Raw genomic sequence first — 24,465 nt, forward strand, 5'->3', positions numbered from 1 at the left:
GACCATCCGCAGTCTCCACAGAAAGATAAACAGCAAAAAAGAGTGTTCAAGGAAGGTTCTCGGAAATTGGGCAGCAGTGACGCCTCATAACTCCGTTTTGCTTAACTTCTATGTTATTTGTAGAAAAAACACTGATCTTTCTAACCTTAAATTGGCGGATTGACGAATACCTGTCGTATACAAACTTATCGCTTCTTACGTGAACTTCGGAAAGAAAGTTATTGAAGAAGTCTAGTGCGACCAAATACACAGTGAACGACGACTCAGTATACGATGCTTAAGGTTATTAATATCACTTGCGAAAGCCTTTCTTAGGCAACAATGACAACGTACAGTAGCATTCTGCATCCCTGATTTCTATAGTAACATGAGGGCGTGTGGTAACAAATTCTCCGTCCTGTTCAGAAATATTGCGTCGCCAACTTGTCCACTTCACGAAATCTAAACGTTAGATAACCAGATGTTGTGCACTTTTACTTGGTAACAATAACGACTTAAATGTGTAAAGTTAAATAGTTCAATTTGAATATGCTTATAATCAGGCTAGTGTTATCACAGGTTGCACTCATTTTTAGTTTCTATGGTTGTCTCAGCGTGAAGTTACGTCCATACTGAGGTAAGAGGTGACAAATCGGAACTCCAGCTGCCCGCAGAGTTCAGAGCGGCGCGGTTTGGCGGCTCTGCAATTTGATGGGTATTGAGCGCACTGTGGTGAGCAGCCAACAACCATCTATGCAAAGACCAGTCGAACCGCGCCGCCTGCGCGCCCCGTGTGTGTGTATGTGTATGTGTATGTGTATGTGTGTGTCACGAAATTCGAATAAGGGATGCGTCCACCCGCGTCGGATTTGTGCACCGACTTCAGAAATCTGTAAAATGGGGTGCGCCGGGTCTCACGGTGTAACCTCGTGTGGATGTCGCGATAGGTAAATTGGACGTTGCAACCGTTTCATTTCCATGTCCACTGCACGTGTTGCACTGCACCTCTATGAACCCTCCAGGTATCTAATTCCTTGCACGTTTGCCTCAACTTGGTAGCATGCCTTCTTCAGAAAGTGGAAACACCCACACAAACGCGTGCTAAAGTAGGACCCAACAGTTTACATGATCTGATGTGGAACTTGTCTTTATCACTGCGATGATGTTGTTTACGTCTTTTTATGTGAAAACATCATTCGGTGATAACTGTTGGGGGAAATCAGAAGGAACACCCATACTTCGAGTAATGCTTTCAAATTGTATCTGTCTTATTACGGTATCGAAGGAGTTTTTGAAGCTGATGGTTGAATATTCTCCAAACGTAGAATTGACGCGTTTAGATGGAAAACTCTGTAATCTTTCGCCTTAATTTATAATAAAAAAGAGAAGGAAAGTGTTATTTAAAAAACACAAATCTAATTTTACAGAAAATGCCACTACTATGAACTTTCACTGATCAGCGAAGCTCAAACTACAGAAAGTCTGAAGTCCGACTTTAGCCGGACATTCCGACTGGCATGCTTATAAACTGGCTAGTGTTATCATTATGCTATTTGTTCTGTTGTTCTAATTTTTAGTTTCTATCTATAGAGTGAAAAAAGGAGGGAAGGAGGGCGCTAACCGGCGTTCCAAAGACAAGGGAGCTGAGAGCTTTCGAAATATCATGGCGGGCAGGAAGAAGGGTATATAAACCGCGAGTTGACGGATTTGTTACCGTTCTGTCCAAGTCACTTATTCACTTATCACAGAAGTTGCTATATTTTAATAGTTTTTGGTTATAGCTACATTTGAGCTTCAAATCTCCACCTAAATATTCAGAAATTGCTGACGACAGGATGTGTCAGTTCTGAATGAGTTATTCTTGTTGAGTTTTGCTTCCGAAAGTTCGTTATTTGATCCGTCATCACACATGGCTTTGGACCTTCGCGACTTTTTCATCAAAACGTTCCACTCTTTTCGTCCCGCAACTGCCCTGTTCACCCGATCTGGATCCGTCTGACTCCTGGTTATTCCCGAAATTAATTTCGTGGTCATCGTTTTAACTCGATTAAAGAGATAAAAGTGGCATCAAAAAAGGCACCCAAGATCATACCGGAACTCTAACGCGACAAATGTTACGAAGATTGGAAGAAGCGTTGGTATCTGTGTATTCCTGCCGAAGCGGAGTACTTTGGAGATGATAAAATAAATTCTAGAGAATAATATACCGTTTTTGTTCAATTTGAAAATTATTGCTACTTTTTGGATACACTAGTAGGAAGATAAGTTTACAGCCGAACCTAAAAGAAAACTAAAGCCAAAAAACTTTATTCAGCTACCGGTTACAATAACTGTAGTGGCGAAGACTAGGATGTGTGTGTTGTAGATCGTATACCCTTTAGCTTCTAGAGTGCATTTGCCTCCTTTTAGACTTCTCGAAATAAACCAGTATTGATGTTTCTAGATATTATTTTAATGCTCAAACATGGCTATAGTCGCTATCAGTTGTGAGCCCCGCTAGAAGTGCTCAGTAGCGTCGAAGATGATAGACTCCACACGTGCTACCAAAGAGCGGGTCGTACGGCAGCGGAATTTCAAGCCTCATGTATGCCACGGACTAACGGCACTTTCCGCATCTCTCCCATTGCGCGGTCTCTGCGATTAACATCGACATCCTGTTCGATACTTCAATTCGGCCAAATTCTATACATCCATCTTCGTTTCAAGTTGCACAAGAGTTTCCATATCACCAAAATGCGTGTCATTGCTGAGGGCCCTCAGATCTTCCTCCACCAGTCCTGTAGAACTTTATTTTACGAACTTCTCGAGCTGCACATAGAAACATCTTCGAAGTAATTCAGACAAAGCGGTTCGACAGGCTTCATCCTTCATGTGTTATGTTCAGAGAAATGGTGACGGTTTTTGGTGATTACTTAAAGAGGTGATAGGATGCTGATATTTCCCACGTTACTTCTCTTGGTATGCACATTCAGTTCTGTGTAAAACTTTCCTTTATGACATACCATTGCCATCCAAAAACTCGTCTGCGCTGCCTTGACCTTAAACAGTGCTTGACGTACTACTATCCGTTGCAAGGTTGAACATTAAAGGTGTCGTAACAGCTCCTTTCCTCTCCACAGTTTCTACTCTGGGTAGTGAAGCTTTTGTATCCGAACAAAGACAGAATTGATCTTCGGTTTATTTTGACAGTCAGTCGAAAAAACTTTCCTGAAGTTGCATCGAAGTGTAGTCAACAAATAAAGTTAGTTCTTTTAGTAGGCGACGGAGCGCAGAATTTTTCCTAGAGAGCTAATTGCTCAGGGTTTGGGTATGTTACCAAACTTCGATCACCATGATAAAAAACCTAAGGACAAAGACGATAGGACAAATACATTTGTTCGCCACCGCGTGATTTCTTTCCTATATTTGAAATACCAATCCGGAATTTACTAAACAACCTTGTGTGTGACAAGCAGCTAGAGGATAAAGGGCAAAGTGCACGGCGTTGAAGGATCTTCATTTTCTCACAACCTTACCTCTTACACACTGCGTCACACACGAAGTAACTCTCGGCAGTAACGATATTTCTGGGTAATTCCGGGGTTGCGTGGTGGATGATTTTTTTAAGCGAAAAAAGGATAACGTGCCTCCGCGGGTCCTGTATCCCTTTCGCCTATCCATGATGAAGAAGTCTGTCACACATTTGATCAACATCGATATTGAGATAACCTTATTTATCCAACGAGTCACAGAGGTCTGGTTTAATGTGGTAGAAGAGAGCTAGGCATTTCTAATCCAGTCGTCTTCACCATAATTCCCAGCCTTTTCTAGCCGTGATGCATGCCAATTGGATTGCATGAGTTTGAGACTTAAATCCGTTGGCGAAATTTGTTTTTTATACCATGTTTTTCGAAGCAGTTATGTTGATATTCGGTTGACTTGGAACTTTGTGACTCATTCTCTGAAACCGTAGCTTATGGTGAAGAGAAGTGGGTGGAGCTTAAAACCGAAGGCGCCTTTTCAGAAGGCTATAAACTTTTTAGTCTCGATGAAGCTATGTTCCCTGTCACGAAATAAGCGAGGTGAAGTCTAACAGCTGTCGTCTTCCGCATGTGCTGCTCTCTAGTCGCTTTGAGTTGACAATCGACACGTGAGCTGGACACGTGATTACTCCTGAACGTAATCACAATTTGTCTGCTCTCAGTATTATACCAAAAGGTTTCCATAGTCCGATGTTCTGAGGTGTGTTTATGCAATGAAGAAGAAGGTGCAAGGAGATAAAACAGCAGTACAGTGTAATTTTTTGAACTTCTATCGACAGCGACCGGCAGTTCAGTGATACAAAAGGTTCATTGTTTCCTCCATGCATTTAACCTGTTAAATGCTCCGGCGGCGTGCTGGACTACAGCGCCTTTTGCAGTGTTACAGAAATGTGTGACATATATGCAAAGCCTCCACAGCGGTTTACCGCCTCATAGTGGCGTGGAGGTGACACTGGGCGTCGAACTGCGATGCACAGCGGAGGTTCGTCCTCCGGCAGGGTCTCCCAAGCTGAGAAGGAGTTCGACACATCCGACATTCCGACTTCTCGGAATCGGAAGCCTAGCTAAGAGTAAACCACTGCTAAGATTCACCACCGTCTTGGCAAAATGTCGCAAGGTGGTTCCCTGATCCATATAGGTTGGGCGACGACCTGTGGTGAAAGCTAAGCTCGCCGTGGCATGGCTGCTTAGTTTGGGGAAAAGTCTCTTTGCCACTCCAGCATATTCACTGCCTCAGTACCCTGCACACTGGGCCCTGCCGTCTCAGACGTCGGACGGTATGGCGACCGGTGAGAGGCGATCAAATCTCAGGTTGCTCAGGACGTCATTGATTCTGGACCAAGGCGACACACGCACGACTCGCCATGGAGACTGTCTCAGACTGTGTACTTACAACGCGAGAACAGTTTCCACAGACGCCGACCTGCATGCCCTTCTCGGAGCTGCAGAGCGTATCAAATTTCACGTAATTGCTCTGCAGGAGACCAAGTGCAGAAGGAGCGACGTACGACAGATGAATGACGGTACACTCGTCATTCGTGGAGAGAAGGTTCCGTCGCGAAATGTAGGCGGTGTTGGTTTCGTTGTGCACCCATCTGTCGTCCATCTCGTCGATTCTCACGAGATCCTGTCACCTCGTCTGGCCATTCTTCGCCTCCGCCCTCTGCGCCAAAAATCCATCAGTATCATCAACTGCTATTCACCAACATCAGCAGCTGATGATTCCGAATTGGACGCGTTTTACGAGGAGCTGGAGGAAGTAGTCCACAACGAGAAGTCCTTTTACAAATTCGTTGTCGGAGACTTCAACGCAAAACTAGGAAAGGCCACAGAAGAGGAATACAGGATTGGAAGATTTGGACTAGGGGACCGGAATGAAAATGGAAATCGTCTCGCTGGGCTGTTGTCCGCCGCTCGCCCCTTTCATGGGAACTCTCTTTTCATGAAAAAAGATCATCGTCGGTGGACATGGGAATCGCCCAATGGCACGACTCGTGCGGAGATCGACCACATACTCACCAACCGGAGGTGGTGTCTACTTGACGTCTCAGTAGTACCATCCTTTTGTAGTGGTTCTGATCACCGTCTCCTTCGTGCGAAAATACGACTTAGCCACACGATGGAAAAGAACATCTGCTATCGGCAACGAAGGAGAAAAGAAGTCGTCTACGACGATTGCGTACTCGAGGACTCCCTGTCCAAAGGTGACTGGCACACCGAGGAGGACCCAAACGTGGACTACGAGATGCTGCTCAGAGGATTACGAGCCTGTGCTGAACGTGCCTCGAAGTCGCGCACGACAAACTTGGATCGAATTTCGAAGACCGCCAAGGAATTGTTAGGAAGAAGAAGGGCTTTGAGGCTTGATCCGAATGCATCGCACATTGAGCGGTTAGTAGCAAACACTAGCTGCAGAAAAGCGTTGCAGGAGGATCTTTTGAAGTACAGGCAGAAGAAGATTCTAGAAGCAGCACAAAGAAGAACGAGTCTAAAGAAGTGCCGCAGGGATCTCCGCGAATATAATATTCCGCTAGCAACCTTGCTGAGCGAAGACGGGACTCGCACGTCTTCTCGTCGTGAGATGGAAATCATTACGGAGAGGTTCTACTCGAACCTTTTCCGTTCATCAACTCCTGTGTCAAGCCCAATCATCCCCACTGGCGAAGCTCCACCACGGATTCTCCCTTCGGAAGTACGAGTCGCTATCAAGAGCATGAAACCTGGCACAGCCCCCGGACCTGATTTTATATCAGCAGACTTTCTTCGGGCTGGTGGCCATCCGCTTCATGTAATCTTAGCAGCGCACATGACATCCTATCTTCAGAAAGAAAGGATCCCAGACCAGTGGAAGACCTCGCGAACCGTTCTTATCCATAAGAAAGGTGACCGAGAGGACCTTCGGAACTACCGTCCGATATGCTTGCTGAGCGTGTTATACAAAGTATTCACCAAGATCATCCTCACACGCATATCTAGGACGCTGGATGAAGCCCAGCCTCAAGAACAAGCTGGATTCCGCCAAGGGTTCAGCTGCTTGGACCACATCCAGACCGTGTCGAGGGTCATAGAGGTTTGCCGGGAATACCGCCTGCCCCTTGTTCTAACCTTCGTCGACTATGAGAAAGCCTTTGACAGCGTAGAAACGAATGCAATACTGTCAGCGCTGGTCGATCAAGGTGTGGACGCGTCGTATGTGAGGACATTAGCCAATTGCTACGAACGATGCACGACTAGGATACAGCTTTTCCACCGCCCTCTCACTATACCCATTGGAAAGGGGGTACGACAAGGCGATACTATATCGCCGAAGCTGTTCACGGCTGCATTGCAATGGATAATGAAATCACTATCCTGGGAAGAAAGGGGCATACGTGTTGATGGAAGATTTCTTTCGAACCTTCGTTTCGCGGACGACATCGTTCTCTTTTCGAGCAGCACCAATGAAGCAGAAACGATGCTCAACGAATTGAACGAAGCAGGGAAGAGAATAGGACTACGAATAAACAGAAAGAAGACACAGTTCATGAAGAGCGCGCACTGCGAGGACGGAGGAGTACAACTTGAAGGCTCCCAAATCGTGGAAACTTCGTCATACGTATACCTCGGACGTTCTATGAACATGGAAAACGACCTGAAGGAAGAACTGAATAGAAGAATGAGAGCAGCATGGGCAGCATTCGCAGCCGTCAGGGAAGCTACGGACCAACTGACGGACCATGATCTTCGTGCCCATCTGTTCGACTCGACAGTCCTTCCAGCGCTCTGTTACGCAGCGGAGACGTGGGCAGACACCGCGGCCACGTTTAGGAAGCTACTTACTACCCACAGAGCCCTTGAGAGATGTCTCCTGAAGTTTAACCGGCGCACACAACACCTTGCCGGTCTTCGTAGCTCCGACTTCAGAGGAATGTCCCGTCTTCGCGACCCAGCGGAATATGTATCGAAAGCAAAACATAGATGGGCCGGTCACATCATGAGAAGAATCGACGATAGATGGACTAAAAGAACGCTAGAGTGGATCCCAAGGGACGCTAAACGCCCCCGAGGGAGACCGCCAACGAGATGGAGTGACGTGTTCGCTGCACGGATGGACCAGCTGAGAGCTCAGCTGGATACGGCTCAAGGACCTCGTCAACGTCACTCCCGAAGCTTGAGAACATCTTGGATGACAATGGCGAGGGAACGAAACGAGTGGAAGAGATGCTCGGGTCCACACGTCGAGTGAAGACGGGCCATCTAAGTATCTAAGTAAGTATATGCAAAGCATTGCGAGTTATGTAGCTGTCCTGTTTTCAAAACGTACACTGAGATGCTTGTTTGCGTTTAGCAAAAACAGGTCCATCACCTACTGGTAACAATCGGACTTGCGACCGTGACCAGGCCTAACAGAAAGTCTTCTCACCCATTTTTCGAAACTTCCATTTTTGGGCGGAATCCATGTTGCACCATGTTGTGGTTATAGAACATTGTCGAGGCTTCTCAACAATAGGTATACACAGCCCTGGGGCCTTCTTTAATTCAGATCACGATGTCAATTACAGAAGAGCAACTTTGAGCTGTCATCTTCTATGAATGGCGTCGCGGCATCGGAGCAACGGTAGCGGCCCGCAACATCAACAGCAGATTGGGCGAGGCCACCACTACCATCTGAACTGTCAAGCGCTGGTTTGATAAACATCGACTTCAAACACAGGATAGACACCGACTTCAAAGACAAGCCCTGGTCGGGATACCCCACACTGTCGAAGACTCTCCCATTCTCGACGCTGTAGAAGAAGATCTGGAGATCAACACTCGCAGTCTTGTGACGAGACTCGAGTGTAGCCATTAAACAGTTATCAGTCGCCACCAGGCCTTCGGCTAAAGGAAAGTGTTGGCTTGATGGATCCCTCACACCTTGACGGATGGCACCCGGCTTACTTGGGTATCCATATGTCAATCTCTCCTTCTTCCCGCATCAAAAGAAGTTTCTTGAAGATCTTATAATGGAGACGAGAGTTGGGTCCACTGCGACTCTAACGCGCACGTGCCGTGTGGTTACCTCAAGGAGCGACGCAAGCCAATTCGGCCTTGCACCCCAAAAAGTGTCTCTTTTGTTGCTCCTGGGATTCGAGGGCAATGCTATTTTATGAGCTGTTCCTACAAGGCCACGCCGTCACCGGTTCCATATATGCTAGTCAGCTCCAGAAGCGCATCGATCGTTACAGAAAAACGGTCGAGACAAGTTTCGGTGCACCTCTTCCGCGATAACGCTAGGCTCATGTAGCTAAGGAGACCCGTGAAAAACTGGAGTAGTTAGGCTAGGACACGGTGCCTTATCTCCCTGTCCTCCCTGCTGTTTCCTCAAACTGCTGCTTATTACCGCCCTTCAAGGCTTTCCTAGCTAAGAAAATCTTCACCAAGTTCGAAGATGTCGAACGGGCAGTCAGCAACTTCTTCGACTCCAAGTCTCCCCAGTTGTGCGAGAAAGAGAGCGCCAACCTGACCGTTAGCTGTGGTTAATGATGGTGACTATATTATTGATTATTTTCTATTGTAATTCTATCTCTATTCTTCTTTCTGTTCAGCCTATACTTCACTTTATTTATTTAACTAAAATGGATTGTCCTAATAAACAACTAATCCACTATACCTTGGTTATCATCTTCATAGTCAAATGTGTGGGTTGTTTCAACTGGCCTTCCGCTAGAATCCGTTACATTTTGGTTCACGTCTTCAGTATAGTTTTCGGTGATGATGAAACCATCTTCGTAATCTTCAGTTGTAGCATAGCTATCGGCAACGTCTTCTCCAAAGGTACTGGAGATACTGACAAAAAAAACCAGCACCATACATAGTGGGAAACACATTGAAATGAACTTTACTTAGGTGGTCGGTTCTATCCTTTGTGTACAGCTTGTATTGTCTAAATGGATTTCGACTTTGAATTTTTGTGATAAAACGAAAATGTGGTACCACACAGTTTGTTTCGAATTTGTTCTGTTAACAACACATGGGTTAACGTTGCTGGAAGCAAAGCGCCGCCGATCCTGCAAAGTTACGCTAGCGCTGTGCGACAGATGTGGTCAAGGCGAGTAACACAAAGTTTCCATCGCTGCATATTCATTTCCGTCACCATCATTTTCATTTCGAAGCGCCATTCGCATTCTGCAAGTGCTTTAAAGCATTCTGCACCACAGAGCGCAGGAATTCGAACGACGGTTCTGCTCACTTTTGACTTAACAGGGCCCCGCATCCTCTCGTCTCAGAGCACGCTCTGATGGTTGCTGGCCAGCTTAGTCATGCAATTGCTATATGCTAATTGCAATTACTATATGCTAGTTGCTTGGAAGGTCTGTGCCGCTAAAGCTGATGATGCACGTCTTGTTAACGTCAGTTGTCATGTGCTCTGACGTTTTGACGGCTGTGACGTAGCGCAAACCTTGCTAACCTATGATCCGACACATCCGCTACAACAGCTCTTCATTGTCTTGAGACGCAATAATAACGGCGACAAGTAGCGCCCATACAGCAGACATCAGAACATCAACCGTTGTGGTATCCACGAGGTTTATGGAACGCATCGGAAAGAGAGTTGAGATCTGATGGCCTACAACGGAAATGAGAAATTCCGCAGCCCCCTGCACTGAACTTCGTTGATCAGTGTAGACGATTTGGATTTATTCGATTAGTTTTTCTGAGAAAGCATGTTGTAGTGATGCAATCAAGTTAAATAATAAGGAATAGAATAGAAAAATACAGATAAGAATGCAGCGACTTTTGCTTCTTTTCATCTCAAGAGCTAGCGCGATTTGCGCTTTTTCTCATTGTCAAAAGTCAAAGCACATGACGACTGGTATAAACGATATTGGTAAGAATCCAACTAGATAGACCTTACAAGGATAGTCACTTTGAAATATTTGGGATCGTCATGCATTCTACGACAGCGTTGCATGTTTTGGTCATCGCCAATATAAACTATGCGTGGCTAAAGCGGCTAGCAACCATCAGAATATTCTGTGACTAGAGGATGTCGGACCCTCTTAGGTCAATGATATGAAACCGACATTCAACTTGCTGCGCTCTATAGCGCCGAGCACTGCTCCTGCCTAAAGAGGACGAACGCTGTCTCTAAGTGATGACAATGAATATTCAGCGACGGACGACTGGTGTCCCTCGCTTCAACCGCATCCGGAATGGGGATAGTCGGCAAGAAGTTGACATGATCTCCGTTGCCTAGAAAATGCGTAAAAGTCGCTTCCAGTGATACGATGACGACCTATTGAGTGAAGAAGTATGCTATATCATATCGGTTTAAAGCTAATTGTGTCCACAAACCTGCCACTTATCTAGATAAACACAGAAGAAGAATTATTTGTACTAAGAAATTCTCAGCAATACGTTTTTGCAAGGAAGCGCGACAACTATCCGCAATGGATTCGAGTAACGTCGTAATAAAACGTAATTTCGTTCTAGATAGCGTTGTTTTTGAGTTTTTTCTCGTGTAAAAAATGAGACGTTTTCTCATTTTTTACACGAGAAATAGACCAATTAAGTTAGCCTCAGCTGGTCATTGCCTTCATTTCAAGATCTTGGTTGGTCCAAACATTTTTGTGGGCTATGGTCTTGCTGAAATTTGTTCTCTAAAAAGAAAAAATGCCGAGCGTATGATTACCGGTTGGTTATAATCGGGTCAGGATGGTTTGGATGACAGCGCAGTTGCAGAAAAGGCACGTTACTGATTGGACTACGCGAAAAGGCTAACAGTTGAGCTACACGAAAAAGCTCATGAGAAGGATAGCGGTTGAGCTGAATGTGGGACCATGGCTAGCTTCACTCGGCTTGGACCGTTGAATGCTGCCATGGAGCGTCTCCTCTCCTAACCGCTGGCTCTACCGCACTGCTTCGAACGTTGCAGCTTGCGCAACTGCACCAAGCATCAGGTCGTTTTGAACCGACTAGACATGGATCCTCCTCGACGTCGTATTTTTAGATTTTTCAGTAGTGTAGTATAGAACATGTAATTATTTTTGTAAGAAAAATTGAATAATTATAACTAAGGATGATTTCTTTATCTATAGAACGTTCTTTTAACAATACCACATGGATGAGCACAGGAGGTTCTGGCAGTACTGGAACATGAGGGCTGTGTACAACTTAACTGGTACTTGCACGTGATGGCCCTAGGGATATACAAGTCTGATTGTTATCTGCAAGGGGTGCCCTGATTGTAATAAACGCAATAAGGCATTTGAGTATACGCCTTGGAAGCGTACGAGCTATATAATCTGCACTATTGTATGGCAGGAGCTTCCCATACATTTCAAAAAGGTGCTGTAGTCCAGCACCATACCAGAGACCATACTATGGTCGAAGGCCGAATTTCCGAGGGAAACAAACATCCGTCCCGTAACTGCCTGTCGTTGTCAAGCGGATTCCAACAAGCTGCTCTATCCAGATTTCTGCGATATCTGCACGCATAGTTTGCTACATTGCAGGAAACACGCATCAGGGATCGCCCTCGCATAACTATCAACAATTGCACCATCTGCTGTGGCGATGCTGATGAAAGGGAAGTAGGAGGCTGCGCAATAGCTATTAGGAACGATTAAAGCAACTGGTGAAGGAGTCTGGATCAACGTTGTCAAGATGCGCCTTCGTAAAATTGTGGGATTGCAGGCGACGTGAATTGTGTGTCGTAAGTGCTCACGCACTTATGGAGACCGCTGAGGACTACAACAAGGACACGTTTTATGATGAACTCAATACGTTGGTATCCAAGATACCAAGTGTCGCAATTGATGTGGATGTAAATATGAGGCTTGAGGTACAATCTGAGGTGCATAGAAAGTGGTTCTATCCCACGGAGTAAACATAGGACGTCTGCGACGTCGACCTTTGCGAGCGGACGAACTTCATCATTGCACCCACGCTTAAGAAGAATCATTGACGCCATCGGATTACGTTCTGACGAAGATCATCCCTTTGTCAGATATACGAAAATCCAGAGCTATTTAGGGAGTTACAAGTCAACTCTGACCACGTCTAGTTCTTTTCAGCCTTAAAATACGGTACCAATGAAAAACCAATGAATTTCTCCTCAAACGAAAACCGAAATCGCAGGTCTCAAAGATGAAGAATGCAAAACGAAATTCAGCCAGTGTGTGTCCATTCATGTTCGCGTACGGAGAAGGAAGAAACTTTGCGTTGCGGATTCCTTCACAAGGTGTGTCCGGGATACTGCAAGGGCAACGCTTCCGGTCAGAATGCTGCAAAAGAAATTTGCCTTTGCATTTGCGGAGACAACATCCACGTACAATTCTGTATGTGTCGCCACTTCTTCTAGTAATGATGATCTCAACTAAGAAAAGGAAGTTGCGGCGTGCACTGCAAGATCGCGATAACGAATGGATGTCAAGAGCAAAGGAGTTTGAATAGCCATGGGAGGACAATAATCAGCTGGAAAGCCTTTGTATCGCTGTTCTCACGCGCTTAGACTACAAAAGTTAGCTTCAGCCAGTGTGTCATAGCCAGCTGCAGGCGCGATACCAGCCACCTGGGACAAAAGAAAGCGACTGGAGGATCAGCCACCGCCAAAAGAAAGCGATGCATTTAGGGAAGTACGTACAAATACACCTCCTCGAAAACTGACTCCACTCACACCCGACTCGTTAACTCCATTTACAACACTTCAATCCGTGGGATTATTTCACTCATATTTACCCTCTTATGTTAATGCTAAAATATTTGCTTATTCATGATTACGCCCCTTGAATACTTAGTCCCCTTATATTTCCTTTCGTACTATGTCTTTTAATTCTATTTGTATATATCTCGCTTCAATGTGCCTCATATTATTCAATCTATTTTAATATTTTCATGGTTTAATTACCCAAGTTACAGGTACTTCTACGCGAGACATAAAGAAGATGGGCTCGGTGGGGTTCGCATATTGTATAGAAGAAGTGTGAAGATTAAGAAGACCCACTTGAGAATCTGTTATTGTTGGTTTTCTATTCTGTTGGATACACGAGCCATCAACATTATTATCACGACACTATAAGTGCTAGTAGTCGCCACAACCCCAGCTTACAATGCTTTACTAAAACAGTACGGCAAGAAGAAAAGTTGTTATCTGGTCCTCAACACTGCTAACGGAATTTCTGTTAGTGAAGCATCCATAACGCGGATGACGTTGTTATATTGGCAGAAGCAGTACGAAACTTCAACAAGTTGTCAACCTTGCAGACTACATCTATGTATTGATATGTGCTAGCACATGTGGGTCTCTTTGAGACCTCGAACGGGAATGAGGGTGGATGGACGACCTATCGAACTTGTGGATAAATTCTGTTATTTGAGTTGTATGCTGAAGAACAACGAATATAGTAATCAGCCAATATGCGCTAAGGTCAGTTCTGTAACTAACTACTCCTCAACGAATGAATGAATGAATGGTTGACCCTCATCAATAACGAAATTAAGCTGCAAGTGTACTTATCCACAATTCGCCTTATCATGAAGTACGGATCGGAGACTTGGACAGCACGTCTACGATGATGGAGAGGCTTGACTGTACAGAAAAGAAACTGTTAAGAGGGCTGCCTGGCTACTTTTGGCCTAGTTATTCCACATTAAGATCTTTATGCAAAATCCATGTGGTGTGTCGGGGCGCGCGGGACGTATCAACATCTTGCACCGTCATTGAAAGAAGCTACAGAAGATCGTCTTTGCTTCTTGGGACATATACTGAAGAGATCAGCAGATCGCTTCATTTAACTAGTTCGGGTTAAAGTTGGAAAAGGCCACCTGGCCGAAAACGGAAGTCCTGGGCTGAGGTGGTGAAAGAGGACATGAAGACATTCGGCGAGGACAGCTTTGTTCAGGCGCTACACATCTCGGTGAAGATGCGAGGAATCGCGCCAGGCGATAATATCAGCCAGCCGATTAAATCAAGCCAAGTTAGTCACTCTAAAGTGAAAATGATAAGATGATTCTTGCGAGGAAAACGTCCACATTCTAAGATTCCGTCTAATCGTAAATTCAAATTTCAAATATTTTTAGCTTTTCGAAATCTTGTTCTATGTATTCGTCCCTGACTTCTAAATGTGAAAAATGAGTAAAATGGGGAATATTATTCAAGTGAATCACAAATATGGTTTTGATGACGCAGATGAAGGAAAATGCGTTTTGGTCGTCTACGGCAGACGTGGAAGAAACAAGAATAATTTTTAGGTAAGAGTATGTGAAAAGGAATGCACGATGAGAAATGGAAGAAACAACTTCCTGAAAAGACTACAAAGTGATGAAAATTCTCGCCGGCAAGTAGAGAGGATCATTGGGATTTTCTCAAAAGAAGAAGAACGAAAGAACGAAGGAACAACTATCAAGAAGGCTGTAATTGAGACAAATTTAAACACTTTTTGACAAAAACTATACCCTTGCACGAATCCAATCTAGGTATCCCGAAACAGAAGCGTTTAATGGCTCTATCAGGGCAAAAGAAACTCATGCTCGAAAAACTTAGTCGAAATCCTTCCTCTTTACGGAATGTCACAAGAATAAAGAAGAAGAAAGGAGGTGCTATCAAGAATGCTATTATCGAGGAAACAAACATTCTATTAAGAAGGCAATTGTTGAGGGCAAACGTAAACACTCTACCAAAAAGGCCATCACAGAAGACAAACCTAAAAACCCTATCAAGAACGCTACTTTTCAATAAAAACTCAAACACGCTGTTCCAAAATTCTTCATTTCCACGTATCCAATCTAAATGTCGAAAAATTCAAGCCTTCAGTTTCTCTGTCAGGATAAAATAAATTTAACCCTGGAGAGCCTCAAATCCTTCCTCTTCACGGAATGTCACAAGATGAAGAACTGAAGAATCGATTGTTATAATTATTAATTAATTAGTTAATTACTTATTATTAAGGAAAAAACTTAAATACTACGTGAAAACTGGCAGTTAAAAAATTATTTTCCTGGTCATAGCCTTTATATAATTTAACAAATAAATATGTTTAACTGAATATTGTAACTGAACATCAAGGATTTTGTAAAGTTATCCAAACATGATGTAGTTGTATTAGTAAGGTAGTAAAAAATTAAAGAATATTCGCCGAAAGTAGCTTGGAAATAAGAAGGGTCACTGAAGCAGGTCTATCTTCTGCTACTTATGCATATGCAACACATCCCCAATCTACTTTCTTAATATTAATAATATTTGCATTAATATTTGCTCATCCACTATTCTATTCCTTTTCCAAAACGAGTTTCAAAGCACTGTTTTTGCCTAAATGTTGGATAATTGCACAGAGGTAGACGGTGGGAGCTAATGGCATTTTGTACGCTGCTCATTTTTTTTTTAAATATAAAAGTGCTTCGTATGTTCTCGCAGCATCGAGATGTCTCATGTAGTTAAACTAGCAAAGCAAGATTTCATTGTCCGAGTAGTTTGAGGAACTGGGGGCATTCAGGTATCTTTTGAATGAAAACAGTTGTCCAGTTAGTTATTCATTTCGACTGTATTTTTCATTGATTCTGACCTATAGCTTTCAATCGAGGGAGATAAGTTCTCGCTAGCAGAAGATCTACTATAATACATGCTAATAACGAGTATTATAGACAAAATTTTCGATGCGATGTATTAATTGATTTCTGGTTTCTGTGTATTCAGGGAGGCTCAGACACTGGTCTCTGCAGTCTGTTATACTTCTCACGAATACTACAGTAATTGTTAACGGACGAGATAACCACTTTGTTAAAAGATAGACTGTCAATACACCGGTACTCAAGGATAACTGAAACGCTGCCTGTTTATTTGAAATTATCTGAGGAAATTGGACATATTTTAAAAAACTGTCTATCTGCATTTAAACATTATTTTTATTGACTGATTTTCGTTTTATGTCGCTCTATAGTAAAAAATAAAAAAGTAAAATAGTAAAGTATAGTAAAAAAAAAACCATCTGAAACCTCCTCGGTGCGCCTGTTAAGGATATGGTGGTCGTTTTTGATTGTAGTAAGCGATTTTGCAAATACACGACGCGAAAACGGCCGAGTATGCTCAGACAACCCTATCCCAAATTGTGGGTGTAACGTAGTTGCTAAGATATTCCGCTGTGATACCTTTAGGGATTGATCAACGCCGTACACTTTATTTCCTTACCCTATATGAGAGAAAACAGTACCACTACTCATTTCTTTTTACTTTATTCCTTATTATGCTTTGTGGCAGAAAGTACTGCACAGAGCAAGCGGCACTGCAGCGACGGCCTTGTAACTCAGCCTTAAGTATTCACGGAGTAGAATTCTTGGATTGAAAATTGAATTGAAGGACTGATACGCGATTATTGAGAAGACTTTTTAGCCGAAATTTTATTGTTGTTCATATTTACGTGGAATACTACTTACGACCATCCACACTTTTCACATAAAGATAAACAACAAAAAAGAGTGTTTAAGAAAGGTTCTCGGAAATTGGGCAGCAGTGACGCCTCACAACTCCGTTTTGCCTAAATTCTACATTAATTGTGGCTTATCGCTGCTTACATGAAATTTGGAAAGAAAGTTATTGAAAAAGTATAGTTTAGTCTAGTCTACCAAATACACAGTGAACGACGAATCAGTAAACGATGCTGAAGTAAGCTTATCACTTGTGAAGGGCTTTCTTTCCACAATATAAGCGTACAGTAGCATTACGCTTCTTCATGAGGGTGTGTGGTAATAAATTCTCTCTCCCCTTCAGAAATGTTGCGTCGCCAACTTGTCCACTTCACGAAATCTAAACGTTAGATAACCAGATGTTGTGCACTTTTACTTGGTAACAATAACGACTTAAATGTGCTAATAATAGTTTAATTTGAATGTGCTTATAAACAGGCTAGTGTTATCACAGGTTGTACTCATTTTTAGTTTCTATGATTCTCTCAGCGTGCAGTTACGTCCATACTGGGGTAAGAGGTGACAAATCGCAACTCCGGCTGCCCGCAGAGTTCAGAGCCGCGCGGGCAGCGTGGTTTGGCGGCTCTACGATTTGGTGGGTATTGAGCGCACTGTTGTGAACAGCCAACAACCATCGAAGCACAGACCAGGCGAACCGCGCCGCCTGCGCGGCTCTGAAGTCTGCGGGCAGCCTTCACTTTTTGCGATTAGAAGAGATTGAAGCTGCTGAAGTTGTTTGTAAAATTTGAGTGTCCATAAAGGACACCGAGTAAGGTATAAAATTTTTAAAAGGGACGAAAAACAACCATTTAAAAGGCTCAGAAAAATAAACGAGAGAATACTACAGAAGAAAACATAGAAGTAGGAAAATAAGTTCACAGCCGAACCTGAAAGAAGTCGAAAAGGTCATTGATGTTTCCCGATGGATAAATGCAGATGTCTCAGCCATGTAAATAAATGGTCTGCATGTGAACATATTCGGCGGCTTGCGCTTCGAGCTGTGAAGAAGAGTGTGTGAATACATCAAAGATGTACAGAGAAGAATGAAAACTCACTGCTCTGCGCATGCCTTTTTGATAACGACGTTCCCTTTGCTTTGACCTCCTTTGGTATACCAGAATTCGCAAGCAAGAAAAAGATGCGCTTGTGTAACTAAAGACACTATACTAAGAGTTCACCCTTTGGGTGTCTTGTATTGCGAAAGCAAGCGAGTGAACTTAAAGTTTTTTTCATCCAATGAAAAAAGCTAGATTAAAGAAAGATGAGCTGGATACATTGTGAGTTTCAACCAACTCCGTAAGACAAGTGAAATGAGCTACTGGATCTCATGGAATAGGAAAGGCACAACAGGAAAAGCCCCAAACCAATTTTCTTCGCAAAGCCTTCACTGAAATCTTTTTGTCGTTTGCAAGATGCGAAACCAATATGCACCCCTTACACGCGATGGAAATAGTACCAATGCTTTCTTTACCAAAAAGAAGCGGGAGTACCAGTGGTGAAGACCAATAAAGCTTCTACTCAACTACCGGCTACAATGACTGCAGTAGCGCAGACTAGAATTTGTGTATTGTAATTATACACCATATACTCATTCGCTTCCAGAATGCGTTTCTAGAACATAAGCAGACAGCGTTCGCCTCTATTTGGACTAAATAAAGTTGTTGTTCCTAATAATTTTATTAGCTGTTTACCTAGCTATTTTCTCTAATTTTAAAGCATGGCCACAGTCGCTATAAGTTGTACGCTCCTACAGTCGCTAGAAGTGCTTAGTGGTGTCGGAGATGAAAGGCTACCTACGCGCTACCAACAAGCGGGTAGTACGGCAGCGAAATTTTAAGCCGTATTTATGTCAGGGTCTGTTATCTGCATCTTTGCCGGTGCACGCGATTAATTCTAACGACATCCTGTTTGATCCTCCGATTCGACCGGAATCTGTCCATCCATTGTTGTTTCATGTTCCACAAAACTTTGCGTAACCCCTGAATGAGTGTCGATGTCGAGAATCCTCAGATCTTCCTTCAGTAGTTCTGTCTAGTACTACATTTTATGACCTTTTCGAGTTGTGCTGGAGAACATCCTTAGGGTAACTCGAACAAAACTGCTTGGCATCCTCCTTGTGTTATGTCTAAAGGAATGGTGGCGGCTTTTGTGATTACTTAAAAAAGAGGGGTAGGATGCTTACATTTCCGACGTGACATGTCTCGTTACATACATTTACATTCATTTCTACGTAAAACTCTTCATTATGGTCTAGCATTGACCAAACTCAGCCTAGTAGCCGTCTAGCAAGTTGTCTAGGCTTTCTTAAGTTTAGACGGCCCTTGATCAGTGAAAGGAGGAATAGCAGATGGGCAGACTTGAAGTTTAACTCCGTTGGCGATGAAGGTCGAAAAGAGGTACCCCGCAAAGGAGTTGATTGCTAAATTAGCCCTATACATCGGTGTTGAAATTTTTTTCGTAGATATCGATATCTAATATTTTTATATTTTATTTTCTATATTTTCTAGAACAACTTGGAAAATAGAACTTATACACGAGTCCAGTCGGGCGTTATCAGGGTAGCCAAAGTCCGTAAACTACTTGACGATATGTTAATATGCCTGAAGCAAATACCGGCAAAGGTGGGTGAACTTGAGGCAAACCGAAGGCGTCGTGGTACTGGGATAAGGGACATCAAGGTGACACTGCTGAACTATTCTTCGCATGTATTGTTTCGCAAGGGTTCATGTAGCAAGTGTGCGAATCGCAGAAGTTTTTCTGAACACCTAGCTACCTAGGCTTTGAGCTCGTTATCACTTATCGATCACCACTCTGGAAAAAGCCAGGGTAACATCGAAGACAAAAAAAAAACACTTGTTCGCTATGCGTGTATTTTTGCGATATTTGATAAGACAATCCGGGATGTATTCAGAAACCTTGGATGTTAAGAGCAGCAGCTATAAATAATGAAGGATAAATTGCACGGTGTTAATCATCTCTATTGTATTGCGCCTATGACACCAGGCCGAATTCGCGACATCGACCGTACACTCACAGCCCAACTTCTTGCAAACTGGGTTGCACCTTTGAACCTCCTGCAGCGAGGTTTATCTCTGGTACATTACTTGTTAAATATGGACCCTTTGCAGTAGTAGGTACGGAAGTGTTTTAGAGTCCATGATGTTGTAGTTGTAGATTGTGGGCTACTCAGGAGGCGGAATTTCAGGCTCACTGTTGTTGAGTGATGATGGCTTGATATCGATTGCTGATTTTGCATCCTGGAATAGTATCAACTATTCCAAAATAGTATCAACTATTCCAATGATGCTGTTCTTATGAAATTTTCAGAATAATTTTTTCAGAATACGGGCAAGAAAAAAACGATTTCTGAAATTATCTCAGTCTGAGATCAATATGCGGCGCAGTATCATTCTCTTTTTGTCGGCTTCCAGAGTAGTTGCAATTCTTGTATCCAGCATCCCTTTCACCAATTCACGTTGAACAAATCCGTCACAAATTTGTTCAGCTACGATATTGAGATGACCTTTCCATCTTACGAGTTACAGACGGGCTGGTTGAACGAAGGAGAGGAGAGTTCGTAATTCTTAATTAATCGTCTCCAACAAAGTTCCCACCTTTAATTTTTTTTATACGGAACAAAACCCATCAGCAGATCCTTTAGCTCGCCGTAATGCATAATGCATCGCTTGGTTGTTTGAGTTTGAAGACGTTTGGCAGTGGCAGGTTCAGCAAGACGTTAAAATGTTTTCGTACTCCTTGTCCTCCTCTTCTCCACTGCAACTCAACAACCTCCAGCACGGTAGTATCGAGAACAGCCGAACCCATCGTCATCTTGCCGACATTTTGTCTAAGTGAAATAAGAGATTTTTCAAACTTCTTTGTTCGCTATGTCCACTCGTCCATGTAATCGCGTTTTGTAGTCTGCTAGGAGGTTTCCATACTCCGGTGTTTTGATGCGTGTTACTGAAGGGAGACGTGCACAGAGATATGACAGCGAGTGGTAGTTCAATGACACGAAATTGTTGCGAAAGGTCTCATGTTTCCTTCAACCGTTTGAACTGTGGTGGTGTGTTGAACGACAGTCCCTTTTGTAGAGTTAGAAAGGTGCATGACGTATATGATATACATGATGCAGCAGTGCGATTTATATAGCTCTTGTATTTTTAAAGTACATGAAGTTTGAAGATAAAGTCAATCGATCGGAGGTTCGAATCGAACCCTAGTGCTCACCAAGCCTTTCATCCCTTCGGGGTCGATAAATTGGTACCAGACTGTCCGGGAGGATAAAAACACTGACTTGGCACACCGGCTAGCCACTGCAAGTCATTGTTTAGGCCAGCTATCATTGTATAGGCCAGCCGTTGGACGTTCGCTAGCCTCAAACGATTCTGAATTGAAGTGAACGTGGGGGCGCATCCCGAGCGGATTGATTAACGCCAGAAACTTTATCCTCTATTCTTTATGAAGTTTGAGGTTTCATTGAATGCGTTTAGCAAAAGAAGGTCCACTGGCTACTGGTGACAATCAGACTTCTGGTGTTCCTTTTTTTCAAGCGGGTTTCCCTTTTCAGAGCACATCAATGTTTGTTGTCCCTTCACTTGTGCAACGTTCATACTGGCAGTAACCTCACGAGCAATAACGCCGTTGGACTCACATCGAAGCCACACATTTCGAAGCTGGAATACATGGAAGGTCTATCCCGTTAGAATTGATGGTGCCAGTCTCATTTACGCCAGTAGTCATGTACTCGGGCTTTTTGACGTTTAGCCTATCGTACCATATTTGCGTTCGCTACTTCAGCTCTTTCGCTTAAGATGTTATCATGACGACATTGAGTAGCGTCCATATTACAGGGTTTAGAATATCCACCGGCTCATGGAATCCACAACGACTATGAAAAGCAGGGCTGAGATGTGACGCAATTTAACAGAGATGGGGAATTCTGTCGACGTTCTCGTTGACTCCAGTACTCGACTTCGTCTATCAATGAAGATGTCAAAATCAATGAGGATTTTGCCTTATCCGATTAATTTTCCTGTGTAATAGTATGTTGTCGTAAACCCTACCAGATCAGATTATGTACAAACGCGATAGAATACTTTTTCCACATAGAACAATGCTTGATGCAGTAGGGACATTTAAAGTCCCCTGTGCGAAGAAAAAGGAAATGCATGGGATATTTGCAAAAAAAAAGCGTGACAACTATTTGAAACGCGAAAAAAGAATCGAATAAAAATAGAATAGAAATCGAATAAAGTCGTTAATAAAACGTAATTCCATCCCAAATAGCGTTGTTTCAAAACGTTTTCTCATCTTTTATAGAAGAAATAGACCAACGTTGTCTTTCTTTATGGTTTTACTCTCTGTATTTAAGCGTACGAAGCGGCAAAAACATGACATCAGAAATGAGGTTTCTTCTAGTTGTATTGGTATTTGCCTCAGCCGGTAAGTCACTACCTACATTTCGAAAACTTTTCTGGCCCAAACATTTTTTCCAGCCTATGGCCTATCTGAGATCTGTTCTCTGAAACTAGATCAGGGGAAATGCAGAGCGTCTCATAAGAGGTGAGCTATAGTTGGGTCAGAACAGTGGGTGCAGTTGCGTAGCAGACTGCGTAGCAGAGTTCGAAGCGGCGCGGAGGCGCAAGGGGTTGGAATCAAAGTAGAACCACCACTTGCTCTTCTCGTACCGCAGCGGTGAGTGGAGCTGGAGAGTGTTCCAATGTTGGATGATTTTCTTCACTCTTAAATTCACGTTTCAAATATTTGAAATCAAGAAAGATCTTATAACGGATTCTTCATTGACTTTTAACTTTCATTGACGTAAAATGAGGAAGATTTCACAAATGATTTTCAGATACGGTTTCGACAAAAAGGAAGGAAAATGTGTCGAGTTCGTCTTTGGCGGATGTGGAGGGAACAAAAACAATTTCGAGACAAAGGAAGCATGTGAAAAGGAGTGCATGATGAAAAATGCAGGAAAAAAGTCTCATAAAAAACTCGCAAGTGGTAGTAATTCTGGCCAAAAACTTAAGAAGATCTTGTTAAAAGAAGAAGAAGAACAGAAGAAAGTAGAGTCTCTTAAAAAACTCGCAAGTGGTAGTAATTCTGGCCAAAAACTAGATAAACTTAAGAAGATCTTGTTAAAAGAAGAAGAACAGAAGAAAGTAGGAGCGACGGTCAAGAAGGCTATTATTAAGGAAAAACTTAAGGACTCTTTGCCAAAACCTCTTATTATGAATGATCAGATCAATCTAATTGTCCCAAAACGCAATCTTTCAATGGCTATCTCAGGGCAAAAGAAACTCAACCTCGGAAAGCCACAAATCCTTCCTCTTCACGGAATGCCACAAAAGGAAGAACAGAAGAAAGTAGGAGCGGCTGTCAAGAAGGCTATTATTAAGGAAACACTTAAGGACTCTTTGGAAAAACCTCTTATTATGAATGATCAGATCAATCTAATTGTCCCAAAACGCAATCCTTCAATGGCTATCTCAGAGCAAAAGAAACTCAACCTCGGAAAGCCACAAATCCTTCCTCTTCACGGAATGCCACAAAAGGAAGAACAGAAGAAAGTAGGAGCGGCTGTCAAGAAGGCTATTATGAAGGAAGAAATTAAACAATCTGTCAAGAATGCTGTTATGGAGAACAAACTTAAGCAACCTGTTCTTGTTGCCAATTGAATAAGTAGTTCCCTCTGTCATTGATTTCATATAATTTGACAAATAAATGTATTTACTTGATGTAAATGAGTACTGTAGCAGAACGTCAAGTTTTCTGTAAAGTTGTCCATACAGGTATCTGTATGAGAGCATTTCTTCATTCATTTATTTGGATTTTTTTTGAGTTGATTCTAACTTAATTTCAGATATGGGAAAATGATACTCTTCAGCCGAGAGTTATCTATACTACCATCAATACCATGTTGTAGACAAAATAGTTGATGTGGTCGATTTATCGGCTTCTGTGGGATAAGGAAAGGTAATGTACTGATCTCTGACATACGTTCGTAACGAACAGTGCGATAGTTGTTTGCGAACGAATGTGTGAACCACGTTGTCACCTAACACTGTGGAATGGGACTTCAAAGGAAACTTTTTTCCCATTAACCAATTTTGCAGATGATTAAAAACTTAGATACTTATGAATGTATTATACCACAAGAAAAAAGTGGTTCACCGCTTATCAAAGCCGGCCCCTTATTCCCTTACCCTTTCCAGCGCATTCATTCGCGACAACCTTCAATCAGACAATTCAGAAGGATTTTTTTCTCCGCAGAAAAACCCCATTCTTCTAAAAAAGAAAAACGGAAGTGGAACGAAACCTGTGCCCATTTTGGCATTTTTATAAGCAATAAAAAATACAGAAACAGGAAACAACAGGAGCGTTTTTCAATCGTACTCTGAGACAAATCTTCAGAATGGAAATAAAATTCACGTGCAGAAAAAAAAAAGGATTTTGTTTTAATATTACTCCTATAAGATGGTGACACATTGTTTGAGCCTCATATTGAAATCCTCATGTCCAAATGTCAAAGTACCGC

At 42.9% G+C, this 24,465-nt stretch overlaps 3 protein-coding genes across 4 annotated transcripts; 2 read left to right on the forward strand and 1 right to left on the reverse strand.

Moving 5' to 3' along the window:
• Window positions 1–4,779: 4,779 nt before the first annotated feature.
• RB195_017566 (uncharacterized protein) lies at window positions 4,780–7,725 on the forward strand (the record flags this gene model as incomplete). The annotated part of the gene is made up of 1 exon (XM_064184618.1): window positions 4,780–7,725. One exon carries the CDS (start codon window positions 4,780–4,782, stop codon window positions 7,723–7,725), a length of 2,946 nt encoding a protein of 981 aa, XP_064040499.1.
• Window positions 7,726–8,031: 306 nt separating this feature from the next.
• Window positions 8,032–9,331, reverse strand: RB195_017567 (uncharacterized protein; the record flags this gene model as incomplete). The annotated part of the gene is made up of 2 exons (XM_064184619.1): window positions 8,032–8,360; window positions 9,133–9,331. The coding sequence occupies 2 exons, from the start codon at window positions 9,329–9,331 to the stop codon at window positions 8,032–8,034; spliced, it is 528 nt and encodes a 175-aa protein (XP_064040500.1).
• Window positions 9,332–22,315: 12,984 nt separating this feature from the next.
• RB195_017568 (uncharacterized protein) lies at window positions 22,316–23,605 on the forward strand (the record flags this gene model as incomplete). 2 transcript variants are annotated; one of them, XM_013453112.2, is made up of 3 exons in its annotated part: window positions 22,316–22,367; window positions 22,421–22,487; window positions 22,780–23,605. In XM_013453112.2, the coding sequence occupies 3 exons, from the start codon at window positions 22,316–22,318 to the stop codon at window positions 23,603–23,605; spliced, it is 945 nt and encodes a 314-aa protein (XP_013308566.2). The 2 variants fall into 2 exon arrangements, with proteins under 2 accessions (XP_013308566.2, XP_064040501.1); XM_064184620.1 differs by having other exon boundaries at window positions 22,328–22,367.
• Between the last annotated feature and the right edge of the window lie 860 nt (window positions 23,606–24,465).

The sequence above is a fragment of the Necator americanus genome, chromosome II, assembly GCF_031761385.1.
Source record: "Necator americanus strain Aroian chromosome II, whole genome shotgun sequence".
Lineage (NCBI taxonomy): Eukaryota > Metazoa > Nematoda > Chromadorea > Rhabditida > Ancylostomatidae > Necator > Necator americanus.